At 57.3% G+C, this 21,581-nt stretch overlaps 8 protein-coding genes across 8 annotated transcripts; 3 read left to right on the forward strand and 5 right to left on the reverse strand.

Moving 5' to 3' along the window:
- Nucleotides 1–605: 605 nt before the first annotated feature.
- C8Q71DRAFT_856189 (uncharacterized protein) lies at nt 606–2,973 on the reverse strand (the record flags this gene model as incomplete). Its single annotated transcript, XM_047927270.1, has 3 exons — nt 606–2,017; nt 2,073–2,654; nt 2,712–2,973. The coding sequence occupies 3 exons, from the start codon at nt 2,971–2,973 to the stop codon at nt 606–608; spliced, it is 2,256 nt and encodes a 751-aa protein (XP_047780139.1).
- A 1,198-nt stretch (nt 2,974–4,171) lies between these two features.
- On the reverse strand, nt 4,172–5,341 carry C8Q71DRAFT_856190 (uncharacterized protein; the record flags this gene model as incomplete). The annotated part of the gene is made up of 5 exons (XM_047927271.1): nt 4,172–4,621; nt 4,676–4,754; nt 4,817–4,838; nt 4,915–5,197; nt 5,246–5,341. The coding sequence occupies 5 exons, from the start codon at nt 5,339–5,341 to the stop codon at nt 4,172–4,174; spliced, it is 930 nt and encodes a 309-aa protein (XP_047780140.1).
- A 600-nt stretch (nt 5,342–5,941) lies between these two features.
- Nucleotides 5,942–6,614, forward strand: C8Q71DRAFT_856191 (OSCP, subunit 5 of the stator stalk of mitochondrial F1F0 ATP synthase; the record flags this gene model as incomplete). Its single annotated transcript, XM_047927272.1, has 4 exons — nt 5,942–6,196; nt 6,238–6,432; nt 6,491–6,545; nt 6,604–6,614. 4 exons carry the CDS (start codon nt 5,942–5,944, stop codon nt 6,612–6,614), a joined length of 516 nt encoding a protein of 171 aa, XP_047780141.1.
- Nucleotides 6,615–7,424: 810 nt separating this feature from the next.
- On the reverse strand, nt 7,425–8,429 carry C8Q71DRAFT_750089 (uncharacterized protein). The gene is made up of 2 exons (XM_047923240.1): nt 8,107–8,429; nt 7,425–8,047 (listed from the first exon to the last, which is right to left on the reverse strand). Exons 1-2 carry the CDS (start codon nt 8,177–8,179, stop codon nt 7,536–7,538), a joined length of 585 nt encoding a protein of 194 aa, XP_047780142.1. The 5' UTR covers nt 8,180–8,429; the 3' UTR covers nt 7,425–7,535.
- A 610-nt stretch (nt 8,430–9,039) lies between these two features.
- On the forward strand, nt 9,040–10,333 carry C8Q71DRAFT_750092 (uncharacterized protein). Its single transcript, XM_047923241.1, has 5 exons — nt 9,040–9,284; nt 9,341–9,420; nt 9,473–9,774; nt 9,841–9,913; nt 9,974–10,333. Exons 3-5 carry the CDS (start codon nt 9,506–9,508, stop codon nt 10,223–10,225), a joined length of 594 nt encoding a protein of 197 aa, XP_047780143.1. The 5' UTR covers nt 9,040–9,284; nt 9,341–9,420; nt 9,473–9,505; the 3' UTR covers nt 10,226–10,333.
- A 1,474-nt stretch (nt 10,334–11,807) lies between these two features.
- Nucleotides 11,808–13,038, reverse strand: C8Q71DRAFT_518734 (uncharacterized protein). The gene is made up of 5 exons (XM_047919099.1): nt 12,761–13,038; nt 12,601–12,703; nt 12,415–12,545; nt 11,900–12,350; nt 11,808–11,840 (listed from the first exon to the last, which is right to left on the reverse strand). The coding sequence occupies exons 1-4, from the start codon at nt 12,874–12,876 to the stop codon at nt 12,023–12,025; spliced, it is 678 nt and encodes a 225-aa protein (XP_047780144.1). The 5' UTR covers nt 12,877–13,038; the 3' UTR covers nt 11,808–11,840; nt 11,900–12,022.
- Nucleotides 13,039–13,930: 892 nt separating this feature from the next.
- Nucleotides 13,931–16,091, forward strand: C8Q71DRAFT_705448 (major facilitator superfamily domain-containing protein; the record flags this gene model as incomplete). The annotated part of the gene is made up of 8 exons (XM_047920445.1): nt 13,931–13,986; nt 14,039–14,064; nt 14,121–14,147; nt 14,203–14,351; nt 14,717–14,942; nt 15,004–15,293; nt 15,349–15,437; nt 15,488–16,091. The coding sequence occupies 8 exons, from the start codon at nt 13,931–13,933 to the stop codon at nt 16,089–16,091; spliced, it is 1,467 nt and encodes a 488-aa protein (XP_047780145.1).
- A 330-nt stretch (nt 16,092–16,421) lies between these two features.
- Nucleotides 16,422–21,571, reverse strand: C8Q71DRAFT_518818 (uncharacterized protein). Its single transcript, XM_047919100.1, has 8 exons — nt 21,313–21,571; nt 21,007–21,254; nt 20,409–20,956; nt 18,834–20,353; nt 18,125–18,778; nt 17,209–18,067; nt 16,867–17,145; nt 16,422–16,808 (listed from the first exon to the last, which is right to left on the reverse strand). Exons 1-8 carry the CDS (start codon nt 21,426–21,428, stop codon nt 16,614–16,616), a joined length of 4,419 nt encoding a protein of 1,472 aa, XP_047780146.1. The 5' UTR covers nt 21,429–21,571; the 3' UTR covers nt 16,422–16,613.
- Between the last annotated feature and the right edge of the window lie 10 nt (nt 21,572–21,581).

Genomic DNA, 21,581 nt, shown 5'->3' on the forward strand with positions numbered 1-21,581 from the left:
ACAGTCTGCCTCTGCCATTCATATTTAGAGACGCGATTGTCATAGTAGCTTTCGTCTTTCGTCCCTTTTTGCTGGTTGCAAGTGGTCGGCCGTCTGCAGTGTTAGACCTGCTGGGGATATGATTGCTACCCTCCGCGCCCAGCGCGCTTTGTGCGCCACGGGGGGTCGCCCTGCCGTCCGTACCTTCAGGAGGGTCATCGGAGCGTCCGCGGGCAGGGGGGGCTTCTGCTCCTATCCTCCCGTCGGGCTGTTGTCCATTTGTCATTGTTCCATCCGTAGTTGGGTTGTGTATATTGTTTGGCGCCGTTGATGATCGGTCCTACCGCTACAACGATCCACGGTAGGCGGGGGCTGCTCCTGAGCCCCTCAGGTGACATGCTAACACCCGCATCAGAGTTGCAGGAGTGTCGCTTGAGCCTCTCGGCGGGACAAGGTCTATAAGTGCCCCGGTCTTGGTGTGGGTGTCGAAGTCAATACGCGATGGCTTTCCTGTCCCGTCTGGCGGTCAGTAGATGTGGGCACATCGCTGGCTGCATTGGCTTCGACGGTAGTGCGTTCCTGTGTTCGTTTGCGAGTATCGTCGGGAGAGAGCGTCATACAATATATCATTTGGGTACAGCAGGAGACATTGGGTTGGCTCCTCTACCTCCGCGGCCTCGACCATTGCCTCGGCCATTGCCTCGGCCTCTTCCCCCCTGGTGCCCGCCGCGCCCAGAGGATGACGGTTGGACCGCCGATTGCTTCTGTGGCTGCGTCTTCTGCGGGAAGAAGAATCCTCTGACGGGGCATCGTCCTATCGGGTGGCCAAGCAAGTGGCAGAAGCCGCAGAAGGTTCGATTCTTGAACGGGATGGGGTGTCCTGCGGCCAGCGATCCAAAGCCGTGGGCTTGTATCGTGTTCCTAAAGATGAGCCAGTCTTGCCAGTCGGCTGTGGGTGAGGTGATGTGGATAAAGGCAACGTCTTCAGACGTGTGCTGCGTAATGCGGCAGTTATGTACCTCAACATCGACTGAGTCGAGGATCGTGCCGAACGCGTCGTCCTGCATCGCACGTCGCCATTTCCCACCTTTGCCGATATCGCGTGCGAGAATATCAAGCGTGATCTCTCGCAGCTCTGAGCTGAGGAGCTCTCGCCGAACGATGGCAACGTACTCCTCCCTTGAGAGCGCTCGGAAGCGAAAGACGGATCGGAAGGCTGCACAGAGGGTGGGGAGGTCGTTGCGCCAGAGGACGAAGTTGAGGATATAGTTACCGGCACGGAGCCATGCTGCGCGAGCTAGCGCGAGGCACCAGTCCTCAGGGAGGTTCTCGATGCCGATCCAGAACGGTTCGACGTTCGGCGGGGCATCCTTGTTATCGTCGTATTCCCTCTCCTCCAGGGGGCCATGCCCGGGGTTAACGCGGATGTCAGTACGCTCGGAGAGGCGCGTCAGGAGGGCGTAGAGGAAGACGGCGCGCTCGTTCATGCCCGCTTGCTCGGCGCCATGCTCCCCGAACTGTACGACAATGAAGGGGGTATCTTTACCGAGGTCGTTCCAAGCCTTAACCTGGTTGGTGGATAGCCCCTTCTTCTTCCAGTCGACCCTGTCGCCCTGGGTCTTCTTCAGCAGGCCTTCCGGAGGCACGGTGATGTCCGGGTCGGCTAGGATGAGGTCGTAGGGGGTGAGCTCCGGGGACGGGGTGCGTTGGACGGGCGGGTTGCCGATGGCAGTCACGGAGTAGCGGCCGCGGCCACGGTGTACCGGAGGCTTACGGATGGGTGCCTCTAGCTCGGTAGAGTTTGACTGCTCAGAGACATCACTAGCCGGTAGCATGTCTTCATCGCTCGAGACTCGCTGTGCGTGACGAGACGAGGATGGGGTCGGGGACCTCGTGGCATCGCTTTTCCTGAGGAATTTGCCCAGGGCGCGAGGCGGGGCGGCAGGCGTCGAGGTCCTCGTGCGGTTGCCGCGCTGCTGCATTGGTGTTCGAGGTGATGCAGCCTCAGCGGGGGGTCTCTGCGAGATAGATGGGCTGCCTGCTGGTGCTTTTGTTAGAGCGCAGCGTTCGTGGACATGTCGACACTCTCGTACCAATTATGGAGTCAAAGTCGTGCCTTGCAGCACTGCGCTTATGTCCCTTTGAGGGGCGCGTGCTCGGTCCGGGCTCGTTGTACTCGAGGTGGCCGTGGTAGCTGTTCTGGGGCGATTCCCAGTCAACAGAGGTGTTCCGAAGGGAGAAGGATGATCGCCCGAAGTTGTCGAGATGCGCTTCGTTCACAGGGTCGACGTCCATGTCGCTCCCTTCGTTAGCAGACTCGCGGCCATTCGTAGATTTGGTGGCCTTGGCAGAGGGCAGCGGGGACGGGGAGCTGTGTCCGAAGATCAAGGGCGACTTCGATGAGAGCGAGAGGTTCGCGGGGGCTCCCTGCTGCTTGTCGGCCGTTAGGCCCTCATCGCCATAGTCCGTACGTCTGCGTTTCCTGGGCTCGCCACCTTTCGGCGACGCGTTGGGCGTGACGAGTCCCGAGGCTGGGTCGACCTGTGGTGGGGGGGTCGGGGCGACTACCTTCGCTTTGCCTTTGCCCTTCTTGGACTTCGACTTCTTGGACTTGGCCGGTGCAGTGACCGTCGTCCACCCCAGGTCGTCGTCTTCACTCGGGGCTGTGGTCCTCTCTGAGGGTATAGGGTGAGGGGAGACAGTATGACGCGTGATCGCGGTCGAGCACTTACGTGTAAACGGTGCTTCAACAGGGCTCCTGACAGTGAGCGGCGTCGGAGGAGGCGGGGCAGGCGCATTGTCCGTGTTTTCGCTGGCAGTTCCGCCCCTCATGTGCGGAGACGGGGGGCGCGCCGCGACCTGCGCGTACGTTGGAGAGGGGGCCCGTCCTCCGTCGTTACGGCCGTTATCGATTGGCTCGTTCGTAGGGTGGTTTTGCAGGCTTTGCTCGGCGGGAGCAGAGGCGGTGACGTTGTCGGCAGAGTTACGAGACATAGCAGAAGTTGGATGGTTGAGTCGGTGCTTTACGGGCAGTGGAGCTTAGCAGGGCGTGGCTGGGTACTGCGGGTTGGGCAGGGTTCCTCGCCGTTAGGCTTCCGTTTTTTATGGTTGGCGGGGACTTCCGTTCCTCAGGCCATCGTGAAGGGCGGGCGTCGGCAGCGCCGTCTGTTGTGCTTCTCTGTCGTGTGGCACCCACCGTTGGCAGATAGGTACTTGTTTCGTCATCCTCTATGTCCAGAAGCGTCGGGTTCCCGTGGACTGTGTGATCAATATTCGCCGATTTGGTTGGGCTCAGGCCCTGTTTGTATGGTTGTGAGGCTACTGCGTAGGCGATGGATTAGGTTCTGTCGAGGTTGTGGGCTGCCTGCCGTTGGTCGTGCGCGGTATTCGCCGCCCAGCATGTTCGTCAGCACCGTCAGGGTTTCTCTCGTCATTTTCCTCGACCCTTGGTTGGGTGGCCGATCCCGCTGTCCGATATTCTCGTACGCTGTCGTCAGTATTGGTTCTATATAATGACAGCTAATTGATCGTACAGCGCGCAGATACAGGGGCGCATCGCGCCCGTCCGTCGTCCATCGTCCAGGTTCGTTCGCTTGGGTCTAGCGGGGAGGGGGCGTGTCCTGGGCTGTCTTCAGAGCGGCGCCGTGAGTCTGCGTTTGCATTCGAGCGGCCCGACGTTGGGATCTACTGCGGGGGTGGGGACGGCAGATTTGTCAGGCGAGCATGCTGGCGTTTGTCTCGTACGGCGCTATTCCATTCCCTCTGTTTGGGATCCGTTGGCGTCTATTCCATTCCCCATAGAGGGGAGGGGGCGCGGTGAGGACGGTCAGGGGTCGCCGTGTTCGATCATCAGGATTTCGTGCAATTCCTCTGAGGGGCCCTGTCAGGGGCTTCATAAGCGCTCAGAACGCTTCATTTTGCATCAGAACAGCTCATATGGCCAGACCTCAAGATCTCGAGTTTTTGTGAATTGCTGTTGTCAGACAGAATTTTCAGAGAGCATCAGAGAGCATCAGAGAATATCAGAGTGGTCCAGAGTGGTCAGAATGCACCAGACTCTCAGTTACTTCTGATGTCATATGTTTAACAATAAATATATTTTCATTCTATAGACGGTTCAACAGGCATTACAGTCGCCCACGATACATAATGATACTAATGCTCCGGCACTTGCTCGGCGCGTCCGTTGTGCTCACGCATCTTCTGGCTCGCCGGCTTCATCGCACTCCTCTGCTTGCGCGTCGTGCTCTGAGTCTGCGTCGCACTGTGCTCGCCTTGGCTCTGGTCTACACCCCACGAAACGGGCGAGGACGAGAAGCTGTTGATGTTGCTTGTCAGCATGCTGTCGGTCGAGGTGTACGACGACGGCGCGGGCGCGGGCGCGACTAGCTAGTCCGGATGGCGGTACTCTGCGAACTGGAAGCGCTGCTGGGGGATCGCGTCCGCGGTCGGGACCGACTGCGCGAACGATCTCGTCTGCCTGGTTAAAGGGGTCGTCGGTCTCTGGCACGTACTGCTGGTATCCGTACTGGCCGTGTCCCTGGTCCATTGGGACGGCCATGCCCTGCATTGACTGCTGGTGCTGCTGCCCGCCTGCGCGTAGCCAGTAGCACCGGCGTTCGCGCACTACCTGGTCACGGTGCTGCAGATGAATGTTAGCTGAAGGCCATGCTTTGTGTGCAGAGTCATGGCGCACCTCGAAGCAAACGAGACCCTCGGTCTCTGCCAAGGTTTGCGCGACCTGCCAGAACAAGCTACACGCCTGCTTCCAACCGCTGTCTTGAACGTGAACGTCTCAAGGTCCGGGCCACCGTTGGGTAGGACGATGATTGCGTACAACTGCAACATGCCGAAGGTATCTGCAAATGTTTCGTGAGTTGGGATGTCCACAGAGCAGTCGCATGATGGATCGCTTATCTGGCCTGACGCTCTCACTGCCCTTCCTCTTGTTGTAGTTGTCCCAGAGGACAAGTAGCAGCAAAGGATACGTTCCGCGCACAACGTACGTCCTCAAGAGCTTCACGAACCCGGGGCATATCTCACCCATCGCGCGAGTGACGATGATCTCCTTCAGCACGTCCTTCGCGTCACTCGGTGCCGGGGACTCTAGCCCGTCATCGTCCCTGGAAGAGGTCTGCTCCTCGTCGCGCAGCGGAATGACCCTCAGGACGACGTCGCCGATGCCGAATACCTCCGAGTGCGACGCCTCGCCAATCTTCTAGAACCATGCCTGTGCTCGTCGCCTTGAGCGAAGCACTCAGCCCACGCGTCGTAGTCCGTCATGCCACGCAGCGACGCGCTGGTCCTGCTGCTGCTGCGCTGACTGCGCGGGACCGTAGAACATGGGCGGCGCGCCGAACATCGGGGGCTGTGGTGTTGGGTGAGATGAGGACGACGTACTCATCTTTTCCTTCCTTCCTGCCCATCCTTCGCCCCCCGGTGTTCTTTGCGCATCGCTGGAGCTCGTTATGGCTGTTGGGCCACGCTCGGATTGTAGGGTGCGTGGCGTGTCGATTCACGTGCCGACGTCTCTTGCGGACGGACTCGCACGTATGCTCTCGAGGTAGGCGGCAAGAAGGCGACGTGGCGAAGAAGGTGAGAGATGGTAATGAGAGCGCTGAGGCCGAGGGCGAACGTGTGGTGAGGAGGAGGAGGTGTGGTGAAGTGCGAGCGAAGTAGCAAGCGCCCGTCAGTAGCGTGACGTGGCTGAGGCGCTTAGCACTTGTACTGCGAGTCCGTGACCCTCCTCCTCCTCCCAGTCAACCAACCTTCAACGACAATCAAGAAGCCCGACACTGCGCAGTAAGTACGCAGCAAGTACGACGGGGAAGCGGGGGCGATACAGGATCGGAGGAGGCGGGGCATGTCTTGGATAATACAAGTGAGTACGGCTGTTCGATATTTGGAGGTACTGACGCCGTCATCTTTTCTAGGTCCAACGCTCTTCTTCCTCACCAGCACCATGTTGCTCTGCTCTGCCCGCGCAGCGACCACCTCCGCTAGGCTCGGCCAGCGCGCCGCCTCCTCCCTCGCGCTCAAGCGTTTCAACGCCGTCGTCAATGCCGTGCTCCAGTCTAAGCTTATCGTACTCTCGTCCGCGATCAAGAGCGTGCCCGAGCTCAACGCGTTCGTCTCGAACCCAACCCTCCGCACGAACGACCGCATCTCGGGACTCAATGTGCTCCATGCCGCTGCTGAGATTCCGAAGAAGGAGCCCGTGTCGAGATCACGAAAAACCTCTTCGTGGTCCTCTCCCAGAACGGCCGTCTCGCCGAGGCGCACGGCGTTATCGAGGGCTTCAACGAGCTAGTCTCCCAGTACAAGGGTGAGCTCACCGTGGCCATCACCTCCGTTGCGCCTCTCCCCAGTGACATCCGGCGCAAGCTCGAGTCCTCACTGAAGCAGTCACGGGTGGCGCAGAAGGCCAAGTCGGTTAAGGTGGCCGAAAACTTGGTGCGTGGCTAAATTGACCGTCGTGCTAGGTGGTATCGTTGTTGACTTTGATGACAAGATGATCGACCTCAGCGTTCAGTCCCGGGTAGCACGGCTGAACAGCCTCTTGCAGCGTCAGTTCACGCGACCTACGTTTGTCTCGCTCCGTCCTCACGTATTCACATTTTACAGTCTCTGTTTGAGTGGACGTGGAGAGGAGGAGTTAGAAAGTGGTTGTACGCGCATCCTACTACTTACTGCAATCGGCCTTGCAGCGTATCGGCCTCCGCCGTTATGACCCCCCTCCCGGACAAGGTAGAGCTCTACTGTCGCTGCTCAGCCTCCGAGTCCTTGGCAATCACACACGCGACTTCCGCGGAACATTCCGCGTGCTGCGCGACTTCCGCCCGGATGCAGACCAGCACGCGCAAAACGTGTCCGTCGACCGCCTCCTCACGCTCCGTGTCACGCCCCATACCCTCGACATGGCCGCACTGGTTGATGACCGGTACGCGTGGCTCTGGACGTATGGGCGCGGATTGAGAGCGAGCGCGGGGAATGTGGAGGGATGGTGCAGATGTGGACGTGCAGGGGATGCACGAGAAGAGACGCGTGAACGCGAGGTGTGTGAGTTTATCAATCACCACTACATATGCTACTACACTGTCGACACCCCACCCTCCGCTATCCTGCCAAACAGTTGCAGCCGCAGATTTTGATGAGTCTCCGTGCAAACATGTCCCGTTTGTGCATGTAAACATATATATTATAATGATTGTAGTAGTATTCTTCAAATACATTGGTTCAGTGTGCTATCTGACACTGTCTGGTGATTTCTGAAGCCAACTGAGATGATCTGACCAGATGTGATGTCTGGAATGTCCTGAGGATTCCTGACACTCTGAAGGGTGGCTCTCAGACACACATACCGTCAGAAATTGCACGGTTTCCTGATGATGTGGATCTTCCCTATTGCGCCTCGTGTCGTGTCATGCGGTCCAGACACGCTCTGTGTTCTAGATGTTATGACGACTTCCTGGTTGGGTCGTTGGCTCCAGACACTATTCTTTAGCACATGACTCGAAAACGGGCTAATTGTACAGGTAATCACGTGTTCCCCAGCCTCAGTTCCCCGTGACCGTCTCTGTTTGCTCGTGCATCGATGCGATCGTCTTGAGCTTAGCGAGGAGTCTGATCTCCTTCCCGGTCGTCAATTCGAATTCGTATGGGTTGGCGTCTGGGTCTGCGAAGGGAGGGGAGTTTTTGAACACACTGTGGGCCTCTGGGGTTGGGGCTAGCGCGTGGTATTGGGACGTGTGGGTGTAGGACATGTAGCCGCTCAGGCCGACCCATGGGACCGGCACGCGGACTCGCATTCCATCACGTGCTCCGGCGAGGCGAAACGTGACCCAGTGGCGGGTAAGGCCGTCGACTGCCGAGATCCGATCAGATCCTATCACCTGGTCTCCAAGTCGCAGGGTTAAGATGTGGCCACGGGCAAGGTGCCTCTCTGGTTGCTTGTCCACGACCCACGTCTCCGTGTTGTTGGACGTATCGACTTCGGGCTCCTTGCACACGAAGACGTCTACGGCGACGGCATAACTTGGTGGGTTGGGTTCGCGAATACGTATACAGTCTTGGGTACATTTTTAGTGATCTCATGTCTTCACGTATAGGGTTGGTAGCATAACGCACCTTCAGGGGATGCTGTTGTCAGAGCAGCGGATGCGTCTGGCTCCCTCTTGTTAACTGAGAAGGTGAGGAACATTGTCAAGTGGTGCGCGTCTCTTTTATGTTGAAATATCCTGATTTATATCTTCAGGGATTCGTCAAAACGTGACGTGACGTGCGGGCGTTTATGTTGTTTGCCCTATGATTATGCATAAGGAGGGAGGACATAGTTGAGCATATTGTGGTCAGGACATAGTTGAGCATATTGTGGTTGGGCATGGGGCATGTTGGGCTGGTTTCCTATGTCATGTTCACGTCTTTTATGGGATTCCTCCTTTGGCTTGGGACTTGTCTCGGCACGAATTAATCGTTTATACGCGGTCTCGATCACATGGCGCTACCGATTTATCCGGTGGTTGTCGTGCTTGGCGCCGGCTCAGATTGTTCCGACTAGTTGCGTTCATTTCGGTTCATCTTGGGTCCAACCATTGGCTCGTTGTTTAGCCGGTTTGGCTTAGTCGTTCGGCTTTTGTGTCCTGAGTTCCATAGAGTCGATCTGGCGCTAGGTGCGGGCCGAGGGACGGTCCGTTTGTTCCGTGATTGGGCGGTTGGGGCACAGCATCCGTTGCTATGTCGGGCATCGTGGTCGTCAGGCTCGACACCGTCTTAGAGGTATCTCATTTAAGTTCTTTGGCTGTTGGTACGTTCATGGGTGCGGCACTTTCGGCATACGGGGTGGTTGGACGTTGTCCAAGCGTCGGCGTCGTCACAGCGTCAGCGTCGTTGAGAGGTTATTGCGAGGGCTTCGGACCATCTCGTGTCAGCTCGCTAGACTGAACATCGTGGGGAGGTCTCCAGCCGGCATGGATGTGCCCCGCGTCATATCATAAGGCCCCTTTGGGTACATAGTTCATGTGTATCAGTTGGTCGACACTGTCGTGTCTCGGGCCAGTTCTAGCGACTGTTGCGGAATGACATTCCAGCCCGCAACCTCCGGTCTGGTATCCACCGGGGGTTGTTATAGTGCAGTTGGTTTCACCTCCGAAGAGGCTACTTGTCCCCCGGACCACGTAGAGGGGCATTGGTCTTCTCCCTGGGCGTGGGTCTCGGTGAGGAGCGCAGACATCCTCGGTACCGGTGGTCCAGTGGTTCGCGGTGGGCGCTCGCTTGCACTACGATCAGTCAAAGTGCTGCATAGATGCCCTAGAGCGGCATAAGTACTTGCAGCACCGCCTCACGAGGTCACTCAAGATACGGACCTAACGTGAGCTTGGCGAACGTATATAGCATCACCTGCTTTTGCTTGCAGGAGTGTAGGCAATCCTACTACATGTACAAGTACGTACCTCGAAAGCGTGGCATATAGCGAGATCGGCTGATCCCGAAGCAGGGAACCTGCCTAGTACACAACGAGGAAACGAACATGGATGCACCCGTACTGGTCCTGACGCTCGATCCGGACGATCCAATAAACACCACGTTCCTCTCCTCGAGCGGCAAGCTGCTTTACAAAGTGAGCGCGACGCGCACCTCACGGGGCTCCGCCATCCGGGTGAGCGACGCCTTCAGCGCGAACGTGGCTACGCTTGAGATGAGCGACTTCGGGCTGAGTTCCTCAAGGGTACGCATCGGGGAGGGTAAGCCGGTGGCATATGGAAAGTGGCTGAGTAGGAGCATTCTACCGTTCGAACGGTGAGCAAATCACTTAATGAATATGCCAGTAGTGCATGGTGGAGAGGACTGATGATGGCGCATCAGTGATGTGACCATGAAGGATGAGAGCGGTCGGAAGTACAAGTGGCGGGAAAATGGCCACCGGAAGATGCTGCAGGTACGCGCATCTCGTCTAGGGCGTCCGTCTCGGAGTTTAACACCCTCAACATATCCCTAGCTCTTCACTGCCGAGGACGGCACGCACCCTATCGCTAGCTTCAGCCAGACACTCAGTGACGACGGTACTAACAGGCTGGTCGCGACCCTCGCGCTGGACGCACGGGCAGAGGAGATCCGCGACCAAGTTGTCGCATCGTTCGTGTTCCTAGAGCGCGAGCGCAGGGCGCAAGAAGGCACAATTGAACGCAGGGCAGCGAGCGAGACGGGCCGGATGGCGTCGAACTTGTTGTCTAATGGGACCGCGTACTAGGCGGCAAGAAGAGCCAGGGTGGAACGTCGAACGTCAACGACGAGAGCGTTTCAGAATGGTTGCGATGTATGCGGTCTAAAGAGATAATACATTTACATCCGCGAACAGTCCGCGTTTGATATGGAGGTGTGGTACGACAAAACGACGACTGTGGCCCCACCGCGCCAGTGGGTTTGGTGACGAAGAGCGGGACCTCATCGAGCGTATGCGCTCGCAGTTGCGGGAACTTCACCAAGGTCGCACGAGCACGTTTCGAAATCGTGTCAAGTGTCAAGGATGGTTTTGGACCAGGCCCACCGCGCCGTGAGGGAGCGGTGGACTCGGTGAAGCAGGAAGCTGTGCCGCTTGTCATCGGCGTTCAGATATCGGTGGAATGACTATGGAGATTGAATGAGTTCAAGCTTAGAGGCGAACCTTCAAGTAGTATGTAGACGTACCGTTCTCGCTGTGTCCGCAGGTGCGCAGCCCTCGAGCACTACATCGCGTGCATCGAATGCCGAAGAAACGAGTCCGCTGGTTCAGGAACTCGAAGGTTCTCATACAACCACCAACCATCCGAGTCCGCGGCCAAAGTCCGTACTCTTCCACTCTGCCAGTTGAGGCATGGCGCGTCGAGTCGAGCCGTGCGGGGGTAGTGGACTGGGCTCGCACCGAGAGGATGTTCTACCTACTCGACCGAGGGACAGCGCAGTCCGGGGAGGCAGGATGGCAGTGGTGCTAGGTCGAGTACGTCTGATGTTGTCATCAGCAAGAGGCTCACCTTCACAGTAGTGGAGCGCAGGGACTTACCTCCTACAATGGTTCCACTTTCCCTGGTTTCTTTCTGGATACCTGTGTTGGTGCGGCCTTCGTGTCCTCCTCGAGGTCCTCTCACCACGGTGGATGTGCAATGGGAATGCATTGGAGAAAGGCGTTCACTTCCTGAGACGCAACCGCAAATGGATTTCCCATCCTTGCTGCAGCTTGGACGCCGTACTCGAAGGCTCATCTGCTTCCATCTGCAAAGTCAATCAGAGTCGTCGGTGAGGGCCACTCGACTCAGACGGCTTACCGTTGCCCCCGTGGAGCCCTTCTGTTCCCCTCCCTTCCGCTGATCCCGCTAGGCCAGGGATATCCTCTGGGTGCCACGTCGACACGTCCCTTTCCGCTTATCTTGGAGGCGTTGCGACTATACCATATGGCGCTTGAGGGACTGCTGCAGCTCCAAACCTCCGAAGTCCCACGAAACACCGCGCTGGCCCTCCAACGAGGACGGGATACCCACCTTCGGGCCGCCCCGTTAGCCAGCAAGCCCGGGCCTTTGCGTGCGCTGAGACTCGATCGGGCGTCTGAGTCGCGCTCTGTGAAGGCGGGGACCCGCAGGGTACTTCCTCCAGCGGCCCTGTCGTCGGCCCAGGAGTGCGCGCGGTACCACGGTAGGTCATAGCCATGTCATGGCGATCGACAGGCCTGAATCACCCTCTTCACGCTCTGCCCCACCCGCGTTGCTTGCAGTTCCCATTGATCCCTTCGCTCGTAGGCGAGAGGCAGGAACGGCCGTGCACCAGCCCGCACGCCGGATCTCGACTCCCGCTGGAGGATGTCGGGCTGGCATAGAATACTCAGACCCGTCGGCCTGTGCGCTTTGTTAGTACCTGAGATCCTGTGAGCGTGCCAGTGATGAAGGGGACGTACTACGCGGACGTGAGAACGCGCCGGGCGGCGACCCAGCGTGGAGTGACGATTGAATCAGGAAGCGCGAAGCTTGAGAGTGGCTTGGGCTGAGACCTAGACGGCCTATGGGATGTTTCATGCGTGTCATTGGGAGTGAGTGTTCGAATGGGGCCGGAGAGGATGATGGGTTCGTCTACCCTCACGCAGGGCCCTTATATACCGGAGGGAACAGGGGCATTGTTGAGCTCGTCGCCCTCGTGCCACACAAAGCGTTGTGTGGCCCCGCGGCTGCGTGCCTGTGACCATAGCGACGGCGCAACAAAGCGCGACGCTGAACTGAAAGCGGTCGGTCAGATGGTCAAAGCGAAGCTTAAGAGCAGCCATAGTGTAAATGATAGGGGACATAATCCTGTCGCGGTGACGCAGGTGATGAAAGCGTCGACGCACGTAATCGACGAGGCACATCGGCGCCCTGCAAGGTAGGAAATATTGGTAAGTAACGAATTGTCGCGATGTGGGGACACAGAGGCACATACGCTATGTGTGCCCCGGGGGCCAGTGGCGAGCATCGGGCATCGATTTCGGAGAGCAGGATGCCTGCTTCATGCGCTCGAGGACTGCACTTGAAGTGAAGCGCGATCGCGCACAAGGGCTCCCATGCACCATGCTACTTACCTTCGTAGCGTGACGCATTTGCGAGCGATGCCGACAACCCGACTCACCACCGTGGGCTCGATGTGCCTATACTGTACGGGCGGCCAGACAAAGTGACGTCGAGACGGACGGTACGACCGCATACAACCACGAGCCGTTGTGTGCAGTATGCTGGTAGCGTTTTCAAGTTCCTCAGTGCTGCTCGCTCGAGTACCGGGGTACACGGACCTCCACTTCCACTTCCACTTCCACGGGCAGTGCTCACATCCTCTATTCGTCATCACCGCAGTGTTTCGTGCGGTGCGTAGCGCTCCCGACGAACGTGCATGCAAACCTACCCGCATGCGCCAGGGCGGTCGGCAGATTACTGGCAGCGAAGGCCCGGGCGTAAATGAAAGAAGACAAAGGTAGAAACGGAACAGGCTCAGCACAGATCCTCTGAACGGGTGACAGCGTGGGCTGTGGAAGATGCGTGCGGCGAGGAAGCCCAGGCGGACGCAAGAAGCATGGGGCGAAGTCAAAGTGATCTGGCTCACACATTCGGATCTCTGTGCGCGAGTGCCGCCGGCGATTCGTTCGCTGATGACGTCGATTTGTCTGTCTTGCGTGAGACTCGGACTGCGCACTGGCGACCTAGCGCTATAGCTAGCTGAGACTTGAGCACGATTTGTGCGAAGAATGGTCGCTGTGTATGTTCCGGCCGCTGGTGGAACGAGGTCCGTGCGCTCGGAGTCTGCTCGGAGGAGGCGCGTTGGGACAGGAGCGACACTTGACTCGATCGCGATCGACCGACGACGACCCCTGAACGCAAAAATCGCACTCGACTGCCAGGAATGCACAGTGCGAAACACTAGCGACGAGATGTGCGACGAGATAAACAGACAAACTTTTGCAACGATGTGGGTGCTCTTCCAGGACGAGCTCAGTTGAGCGGCAAGTGCCCCGGGATCTTGCCCAAAATTGAGTTGGCGAGATCACCGATCGTATGCAGTGGATGGGTCGTCCCTATCAGCGCGTCCGCTCTGTGTTGCACATGGACGACACCAGCCGGGCTGTCACAGCACAGCAGTCCGCTTCCAGCACACGCCCTCGTCGACGAACCAGCCAGCGCGCACGAACGTTGGCGCGCCCGGAGGAGAGAAGGCTGTGCGAGGCAGGCGGGCGGGGTGGGCCAGAGTTCTGTCTGGAGCGCGGACAAACGGAGACAAACGTGCGCAGGCAGATATGCCGAATATGGACATAACTCAGGGCCATCATGGAGAAAAGATAGCAGAATTGGCCGGAGCATCATCTTCGCTGCTCCCCACAAACCGTATATCAGCCCGATGGTCCTCGTCCCGCCCGTCCTACCATCCCCGTCCAGTCTGCCTCCCTTCGCTGAGAGCGTCGACTCGAACAATGGCATCCACCGGCAAGAAACACCTCGGCCTCAGCCAGGTCTCCCTCATCTTCGCGTACGTCTTCAGTCTTTGCAGCATTCACAGCCACACTCACTTTCTGTGCCAGTTGCGGAACCGCTTTGTTCTCTGACGGTACCGATATTGTCCAAGTTTGGTGGGGTATGGGAGCTGACTTGGATCGCTGGCAGGCTATGCCAACAACATCATTGGGAGCGGTACGTGTATTCTCCCCGCTTTCGCGCGCATACACTCACTCCTCTCGACCCTCAGTGAACACTCTCCTCAAGCGCATCTATGGCACGAGTGAGGTTGACACCAGATACAGCAATACCCTCACCTCGGTCGCCTTCGCAGGCACCGTTGTCGGCATGCTCGTCTTCGGCTACGTCTCAGACAGGATAAGCCGGAAGTTTGGTATGGTGAGTATCTCCCCATGATGTGCAATGCTGCGACACGGGAGGCGTGCGAGGATATGACGGAAAGACAGGTGTGCGCCTCTGGCCTATCTTGTCCTCTGCAATCCAGAAGTTCCATGTCCGAGAGCGGCATCTGGCAGTCGGCAGTGGACATGTCTGCAGCGGCATATCTGACTGCGGCTATACATTTCTACTGCCTTGTCAACTTGAGTGGAGCTCCATCTTTGCGAGGACGTGTTGGGAGAGGCGCTGTCGAAGCAACCGTCGCGAGTGGACCCATCCTCCGCGGCATGGGCTTCCTCTTCCCGGCTCGCATCTCCCACCTCCGTCTGACTCGTTTGTTCCTGGCTAATCATGCCGCCTTGTAGATGCTCGCGACTGGTATCGTCGCCCTCTTCTCTGGCCTCTCAGCGGCGTCAAGCGGGGCGCACCACAGCGTGCGGGGCATGCTCGACATGCTCTGCGCGATGCGGTTCCTCATCGGTATCGGGGTAGGCGCGGAATACCCCTGCGGGTCCGTCGCCGCCTCAGAACAGTCGGAAGAACCAGGCATCAGCAAGAACGCCCAGCACCGGTGGTTTGCGCTTGCGACCAGTGCGTATCTCCTCTTATCCCGCGCGATGCGAGCGATTGACGAGTATATGCATGTTTGTAGACTCGATGATCGACGTCGGCTTCGTCGTCTCTGCGTTTGTTCCCCTCGTGCTCTACTGGATCTTCGGCGAGCACCACCTCCGCGCCGTATGGCGTATCTCCGTCGGTCTCGGTATGATCCCCGCCATTGCGGTCTTCATCTGGCGGCTGAGGATGGAGGAACCCACGCGGTTCAAGCGGGACTCGATGAAGCGCATCAAGACGCCGTACTTCCTCATCATCCGTAGGTACTGGGTTCAGTTCCTCGGCATCTGCATTACGTGGTTCATCTATGACTTCATCACATATCCAGTGAGTTGTACTTCTCGTGATGCATCTGGGCCGCAGAGACTGAGTATATGCGCAGTTCGGTCTGTTCTCGTCGACGGTCGTGGATAACATCACGAACAACTCCAGCGCGCTGAGTGTCGTGTTCGGCTGGAACGTCGTCATTAAGTACGTTGCCCCATTCCGTCTGCCCTTTCACCGCTGACCGTGATGTCCAGCTTGTTCTACATCCCGGGCACGATCGGCGGCGCATTCGTCGTTGACTACCTCGGCCCGAAGTACACCCAGATCACCGGCCTCGTGTGCCAAGCTACCATCGGCTTCATCATGAGCGGCCTCTACGACCAGCTGACGAACCACATCGCCGCCTTCGCGGTCGTCTACGGGATCTTCCTCTCCTTCGGCGAGCTCGGGCCGGGCAACTGCCTCGGCATGCTCGCGGCGAAGACGGGCCCGACCGCGGTGCGCGGCCAGTTCTACGGCGTCGCCGCGGCGGTGGGCAAGATCGGCGCGTTCATCGGGACGTGGGTGTTCCAGGACATCGTGAACGACTTTGGCGGCGACACCAGCAAGCGCGGGAACACGGGCCCGTTCTGGATCGCGTCGGGCCTCGCGCTCCTCAGCGCGCTCGTCACGTTCTTCCTCATAAAGCCGCTCTCGCACGACGGCATGGAGGAGGAGGACCGCGCGTTCCGCTTGTACCTCGAGGCGCACGGCTTCGACACGTCGCTCATGGGCATCGAGGACGAGGCGACACCTACCATCGCGTCGCACGACTCGAATCTGAAGGAGCCGGAGAGCGTAGACGAAAAGGTCGTGTGAGACGGCCTGGCCGGGACCTCCGCGCTCTGATTTTTCTGACTGGCCGAGTAGCGTATGTATTTGGTGTAATCTGGTGGTACGTGTATATACCGAGGGATTTTGGGCTGTGGTAGTAGTCATGTTGTAACGACCTGTCATGTATGCAAGGATACCGACTCGGATGATGCTACTCGCTATAGATGCCTCTAGTTATTGCATGCTATGCCTTTAGTGACAGCTGCTAATGTCAGTGGATGTAGCAACGATTAGCTTGCAAACAGGACTGATACGAATGACAACGCAGACTGACTGATCCTTGTATGGCACATTTAATCGTGGTCTGGAACGAATGCAATCGAAATGTACGGCAACAGAAGGCTTTGCATCCTATGCTCAACAGCGAATACATCGGAGTTGCGATACATGCGTGACATGCTGCGTAGTAGACTATGTGGATGCTAGTACAGATGCGCACCAATGATCAGGTGGTCTCTGCTTACTGCTTGGTATCTGGACATGAAGTATCGGTCCACCATCTGCTCATCACTGAGTCTCGGGGGCGAGGTCGACGTCGCACTTGATCACCAATCTACCTTCATACATCCATTGGTGCGGATCGATGTAGACTTCGTGCTTCGGCTGAGAGCTCTTGATCTCCGACACGCGAAGGATCACGTACACATCTTGAGGTGCCCCACGATTCGAATTGCCCCGCACAGCATTGCTGAATTGGCGAGCCTTAGGTCAATACGAATCGCATTAGTATCCAACAGTTTCGACGCACAGGACTACGTACCACCTGCAGCTGTGCATGGCTCACGTGGAAAGGCTCTGTAGCGACACCAGACGTCGTCTTCACCTCCACATGATAGGTAGGCCAGCGGCCTTTCCATGCCCTCTTCCGCTGCTGTCCATACCACAGACCTGTCAGGACGCCATCCTTGTCCAGATACCGAAAATCGGCGATCGACGTTCCGCCGTACGGATTAAAGCCGGGTACTTGACCTCGAAGTTCGCTCGTCCAGTTGGCCTCAGTAAAGTTAGGTCCTAGTTCACGCTGCAACATGTTGAATACCTGACAGCCACAGAGGCAGCCTGAGGTGAGCTTATGGCGCGGTTGCATTGTGTGCACACTTACGTAGATCTCGCCAAGGACACCGTTCGCAGGGTCTCGCTCAGTTTCTCGCCAGAACGCGCCACCTTCATCCGTGTGTCCTCCATGGCCAAGGTCCGCTTTCTGCGGAGGAACAGCAGGAACAGAGGATAGGGTTGCTGTGGCCGATGACATTGCTAGCTGTTGTACCGTGTTGCGATCAACGACACTAGACGACCGCCTGCGATGAGCATTGTTGATCGTCGGTGGTGAGCGCGACGCTGAGGGCTGTGTTCGCCATGCTGCATTACCCATTTTCCGCCCGGGCGAAAACGGTTGGACATGAGTGGGATCAGACAATGGGGTCTCAACGCTACTAGTCTGCACAGAATCTTCGAGCACAGGCCACTGTTGACTGTCGAGAGGTGTGTTTGTCTGGATCGGCAAGTACTGAGGTTCTGATGGCTCAGGGCGCGATTCTGGTACTGTCTCCTCGGAATCGGCCTGCTGTTGCTCGTAAACTGATTCCTGCGTTGTCTGTGGGATGCATGTGCTGGTATCAACACCTTCATCCTCCAGGTAAAGCAGCAAGTCGTCCCACGGCATGGAGACGAACTGCAGGAGGGCCAGCTTGTCGATCGCTACTCGGTCACCGAGGAGGCTGCAGATCTCGCGATCGCGGGTGCGTGGCATGGACGAACATGCCTTCGACACATAGAAGACCGCGTCCGTCTCCCTCTCTTCGATGGCGACCTTTACGTCAGACTGAACATTGACCGTGTTCCCGGCGAGGATCCACATGATTATGACGGTGTCGACGATGCAGATCGACGCGTTCTTCATTTTTGCGAGGAATTCCATCTGCCTGGCCGACGGGCAGTACTTCGTGATGTGCTGCACGTACCTGCACCGCCGGGATGTCAGACTAATACCGACGACTCGGATTGTGGGTAGGTCTTACTTTTCCATGTATTCAGATCTCCCACGGTACAAGTCTGTCGTGTCTTGATCAACTGTCTTCACGCCTAGAGTGATGGCCTTCGCCACGAGGGATGCCTCAAGCACTTTTGGGTGACTCGGCCAGACGTTGCTGTCGAGTATTGGCCGTAGTTGGATGAGTGTCTGTGCACTGGAAAAGGCTAGCAGGGGAACTGAGTCCCGGAACCGCTCTATGCTCTTGCCGCCCTTCTCGGAAATGAAGAATTGGTCAATCCTTTGCAGACGGATCTCTCCTTGGACATGCACGGGAAATATAGGCCTGTCGGCGAGACAGAGGAGAGCAAATTGTTTTGCGGGTGCCCATGCAATGTATTGGCTGATCTCCAATAGCATCTGTTCGACTACTCCGACGGTGTCTTCTGTCATGGGGCGTCCTTCGTGTGCAGATGCGAACGTATTCAGTTCGTCGACGAGAACTTCGAGCGGAGCATTCTGCAGCCCCAGTTTGCGGCAGAAAAAGTCCTCTAGGGCCGCATATTTCGACTTCACGATAAGCTTGGAGCGGAGCGTGGACGGTCCGTCCCAGTACGCGTCGTGGAAACCAACCCAAGATGCCACGGGACGGTTCTGTCCATCTGACGGCGCGAGTATGAGCGGATACTGGTAGAAGGATGCACTGTAACGGAATGCATGAAGTACGCTCGACTATGCTATGTACAGGGTCCACGCACCGGATAAAGTCGGCAGCCTCGATGAACCTGGCGTCAAGTTGCTGGTATACACTGGTGACTGCGTTCTCGTCTGTGCTGTTGATCTCTTGCAGTCGGAAGAGCATACCGATCCACGCGGTTGCATTGGGCTCCATGGTGACACCGACCTTAGCTAGGAAGCTCCAGCTCAAGTCATCGGGATCGGAAAGTGGCAGGAAGCGTAGGCAGGAGGATAGCGCAGCCGGCAACCACGACAAATTCCGCCGCTTCAAGGCCGTGGTCGCAAGAGAATATGCTACCCCGTCATCGCAGACAACTTCGATGTTGGATAGGTCATGAAGACCGGACGGTGTGATATCCGTCGAGATCTGTGGCCAAAAGGCACGGAGAGCAGCGAGGAACCGAGAGGTCTCGAGGTTGTGTGCCATGGAGTAGATTTCAGGCGACACTCGTCCCAAGATGATTCGAGGCGAGGTATGAAGGCCAAGGCTGTCCTGCAGCCACGACAGCCAGTAACGGTCTTGGGCATACAGCCTGACGTAGTCCCGGTGCAGGAACCGCGCGTCAGAGGGCAGGACGTCGCGAAGCCTGACGTCGTGACCGGGCGTACCCTTGGGCAGCTCCAAGTAGAGCTCATCACTCATCGCAATGCGGCCATTTTCGTCCATCACCTTGAAGCGAGCAGAAGGGCGAGGCAACCCGGCCTCATTGCGATTGTCGTAGAAGAACCGCGCGTAGTGTATCAGCGTCGGTAGGGATGTAGACGACTTAACCTCCATGAGGATTTTGGTCGCGATAAGATTTATATCAGCGCGGCGCACGCCTAGCGTCTGCAGGAAAGTGTATCTCGCGGTATTCTCCTTCACATCGTTCGAGATGCACTTGAACTCCACGTCCTGCAAGATGTCCAGTTTGGACATGAATACGTACTGCCCAGCCTCTCGTGCCGGACGCCAAGACCCGTCATTGAGAGGAATCAGGCGGAGGTCGAGCTTTCCCTTGGTCAGCAGCGTGCTGCTCAAGTGAGCGCAAACAGGATTGTGCCACTGCTCGCTTTGAACGCCTATGACGTTCGCGCGATCCATCGCCACGAGACCGTCGAAGAAGTTTTGGTCAGACAGTGGCTTGACCCCGAGCTTGGCCAGATATTCTCGGTCGCGGGAAGCGTCGTACGAGTGGCTGATGTAGTAGACCGAGGGGATGTACTGTTGAGGAATGAGCGGCTCGGTGCGGCTGATGCGGAAGCCCTTGGGGACGGTGACGATGTCCGTTGGCCGTCGGTAGCGGCCGTCCACGGAAAGCAGCACCTCTCGGGCCTGCAACCTCGTTACGATCTTGTCGGCCACCGCGGAGAACGGAGGTTGCGCATGAATGGGGATGAAGCGCACCCAAGAGTCCCGCAGAACAGGGTCATGTTGAAACTGCTCGACGGCATGTAAGAAAACATCGACAATGCCCTCGAGCAGCGCCAGGTTCCACTTGGAATCCATGACGATGCCCTCTCGATTGGATGGTGTAAGGAAGTCTGCTTGAACGACGAACTATGATATTCGATTGTTAGAAACGCCCGATGTGCACCCATTGATTATGGCTTACGTCTAGGCCATACTTGGCGACAGGTAAGAATGCGTGTACGAATTGATTGCCAGTATCGGGCTCCCCGTCCGCCGTGACGGGAAATGCGAGGATAACTTCACTCTCCTCTATACCGTAACGCTTCTCCTCTCCCGTGAAGGTCCGTATGATTTGTTTGAACACGATGTACTTGGAACTGGACTTGCAACGCCCATTTTCGTGGCACTCGAGTCTGACGATATTGGCTGATTCGTCATGCCTGGAAATGGTGATCTTAGTACTGTCAACGGCCGGTAGCTCGCTTGTGGACACGTCAATGTCAATCGCACGGAGTCTACGCAAGAACAGAAGCAGGGATGGTTGGATAGTCAGAATCTGGTCGCGTAAGTCGTCCATGTTCATGTCGTGGGGAATATTAAGGCGGAATGTCGTCCATTCAGGGTCGCTGGGATATGACGCGTCCCATATTGGGTTGATCATGCCTAGTGGTCCATCGCGATCGAACCGAAAGGTGAACTCTCGGGATGCGACGTGAACTCGTTCCGCAACGACAAAGACGGCCTTGAAACCTAGGCCCCGCTGGAATCATGTAGATACAGCAAAACAAGCTATCACGCACCTATGCCCTTCTCCCCTATGTAGCCTTCCGACCTCGTCTCTCTCCTCTTGGTACTGTTACCTATGTCGCAGATTGCTTCCACGTTGTCCGCTCGAAACCCCTTCTCGTTGCACCGAATGATCATGTCGCAGGCATGGAGGTGCAGCTGTAGACTGGGAATGACGTGTGTTTCATACTCATTGTCATCGGCATTCTGAATGAACTCAAGGAGGAAGTGCGTCTTCGTGTTGTACAGGTCTCGCGACAGCCTATACCAAGCCGTTGTCAACGCTACTCGCGGAACACAGACTACTGCTGCCTGCGTACCTCTCACATGCCCTTTCCAACTTTCCTCTCAGGACTACAATTGGGTCATTCCCAGATCGTTTTATGTCCCGGTCGCCGAGACCATGGTTCCTGTTGATCTTCCGGACGAGGTCCATGGGGCGACAATGGCGAAGGTATAGCAGAGGAACTGAACAAGGTACGGGCGTTTCGTGCAGTACGACACGCGTGCCAGGGCAGACAGGCTGCCGCTGCAGTTGTATTAGGGTTCACAGATGGCATAGCCACACATGCGGTCCAGACACAAATAG

Source organism: Rhodofomes roseus (genome assembly GCF_022264815.1).
Source record: "Rhodofomes roseus strain CIRM-BRFM 1785 chromosome Unknown C8Q71scaffold_7, whole genome shotgun sequence".
In the NCBI taxonomy this organism is placed as follows: Eukaryota; Fungi; Basidiomycota; class Agaricomycetes; order Polyporales; family Fomitopsidaceae; genus Rhodofomes; species Rhodofomes roseus.

What these genes read in the sequence shown, in the direction of transcription:
- C8Q71DRAFT_518818 (XM_047919100.1), bottom strand. Translation starts at nt 21,428, where the DNA reads ATGGACCTCGTCCGGAAGATCAACAGGAACCATGGTCTCGGCGACCGG. An exon ending in CATAGGGGAGAAGGGCATAG is followed by an intron (nt 20,957 to 21,006) that starts GTGCGTGATAGC and finishes AGCGGGGCCTAG; the next exon opens with GTTTCAAGGCCGTCTTTGTC. An exon ending in TCGCCAAGTATGGCCTAGAC is followed by an intron (nt 20,354 to 20,408) that starts GTAAGCCATAAT and finishes CGAATATCATAG; the next exon opens with TTCGTCGTTCAAGCAGACTT.
- C8Q71DRAFT_750092 (XM_047923241.1), top strand. Translation starts at nt 9,506, where the DNA reads ATGGATGCACCCGTACTGGTCCTGACGCTCGATCCGGACGATCCAATA. An exon ending in AGCATTCTACCGTTCGAACG is followed by an intron (nt 9,775 to 9,840) that starts GTGAGCAAATCA and finishes ATGGCGCATCAG; the next exon opens with TGATGTGACCATGAAGGATG. An exon ending in GCCACCGGAAGATGCTGCAG is followed by an intron (nt 9,914 to 9,973) that starts GTACGCGCATCT and finishes ACATATCCCTAG; the next exon opens with CTCTTCACTGCCGAGGACGG.
- C8Q71DRAFT_518734 (XM_047919099.1), bottom strand. Translation starts at nt 12,876, where the DNA reads ATGCGGGTAGGTTTGCATGCACGTTCGTCGGGAGCGCTACGCACCGCA. An exon ending in GGCACATCGAGCCCACGGTG is followed by an intron (nt 12,546 to 12,600) that starts GTGAGTCGGGTT and finishes GAAGGTAAGTAG; the next exon opens with CATGGTGCATGGGAGCCCTT. An exon ending in GCCCCCGGGGCACACATAGC is followed by an intron (nt 12,351 to 12,414) that starts GTATGTGCCTCT and finishes CCTACCTTGCAG; the next exon opens with GGCGCCGATGTGCCTCGTCG.
- C8Q71DRAFT_750089 (XM_047923240.1), bottom strand. Translation starts at nt 8,179, where the DNA reads ATGTTCCTCACCTTCTCAGTTAACAAGAGGGAGCCAGACGCATCCGCT. An exon ending in GACAACAGCATCCCCTGAAG is followed by an intron (nt 8,048 to 8,106) that starts GTGCGTTATGCT and finishes AATGTACCCAAG; the next exon opens with ACTGTATACGTATTCGCGAA.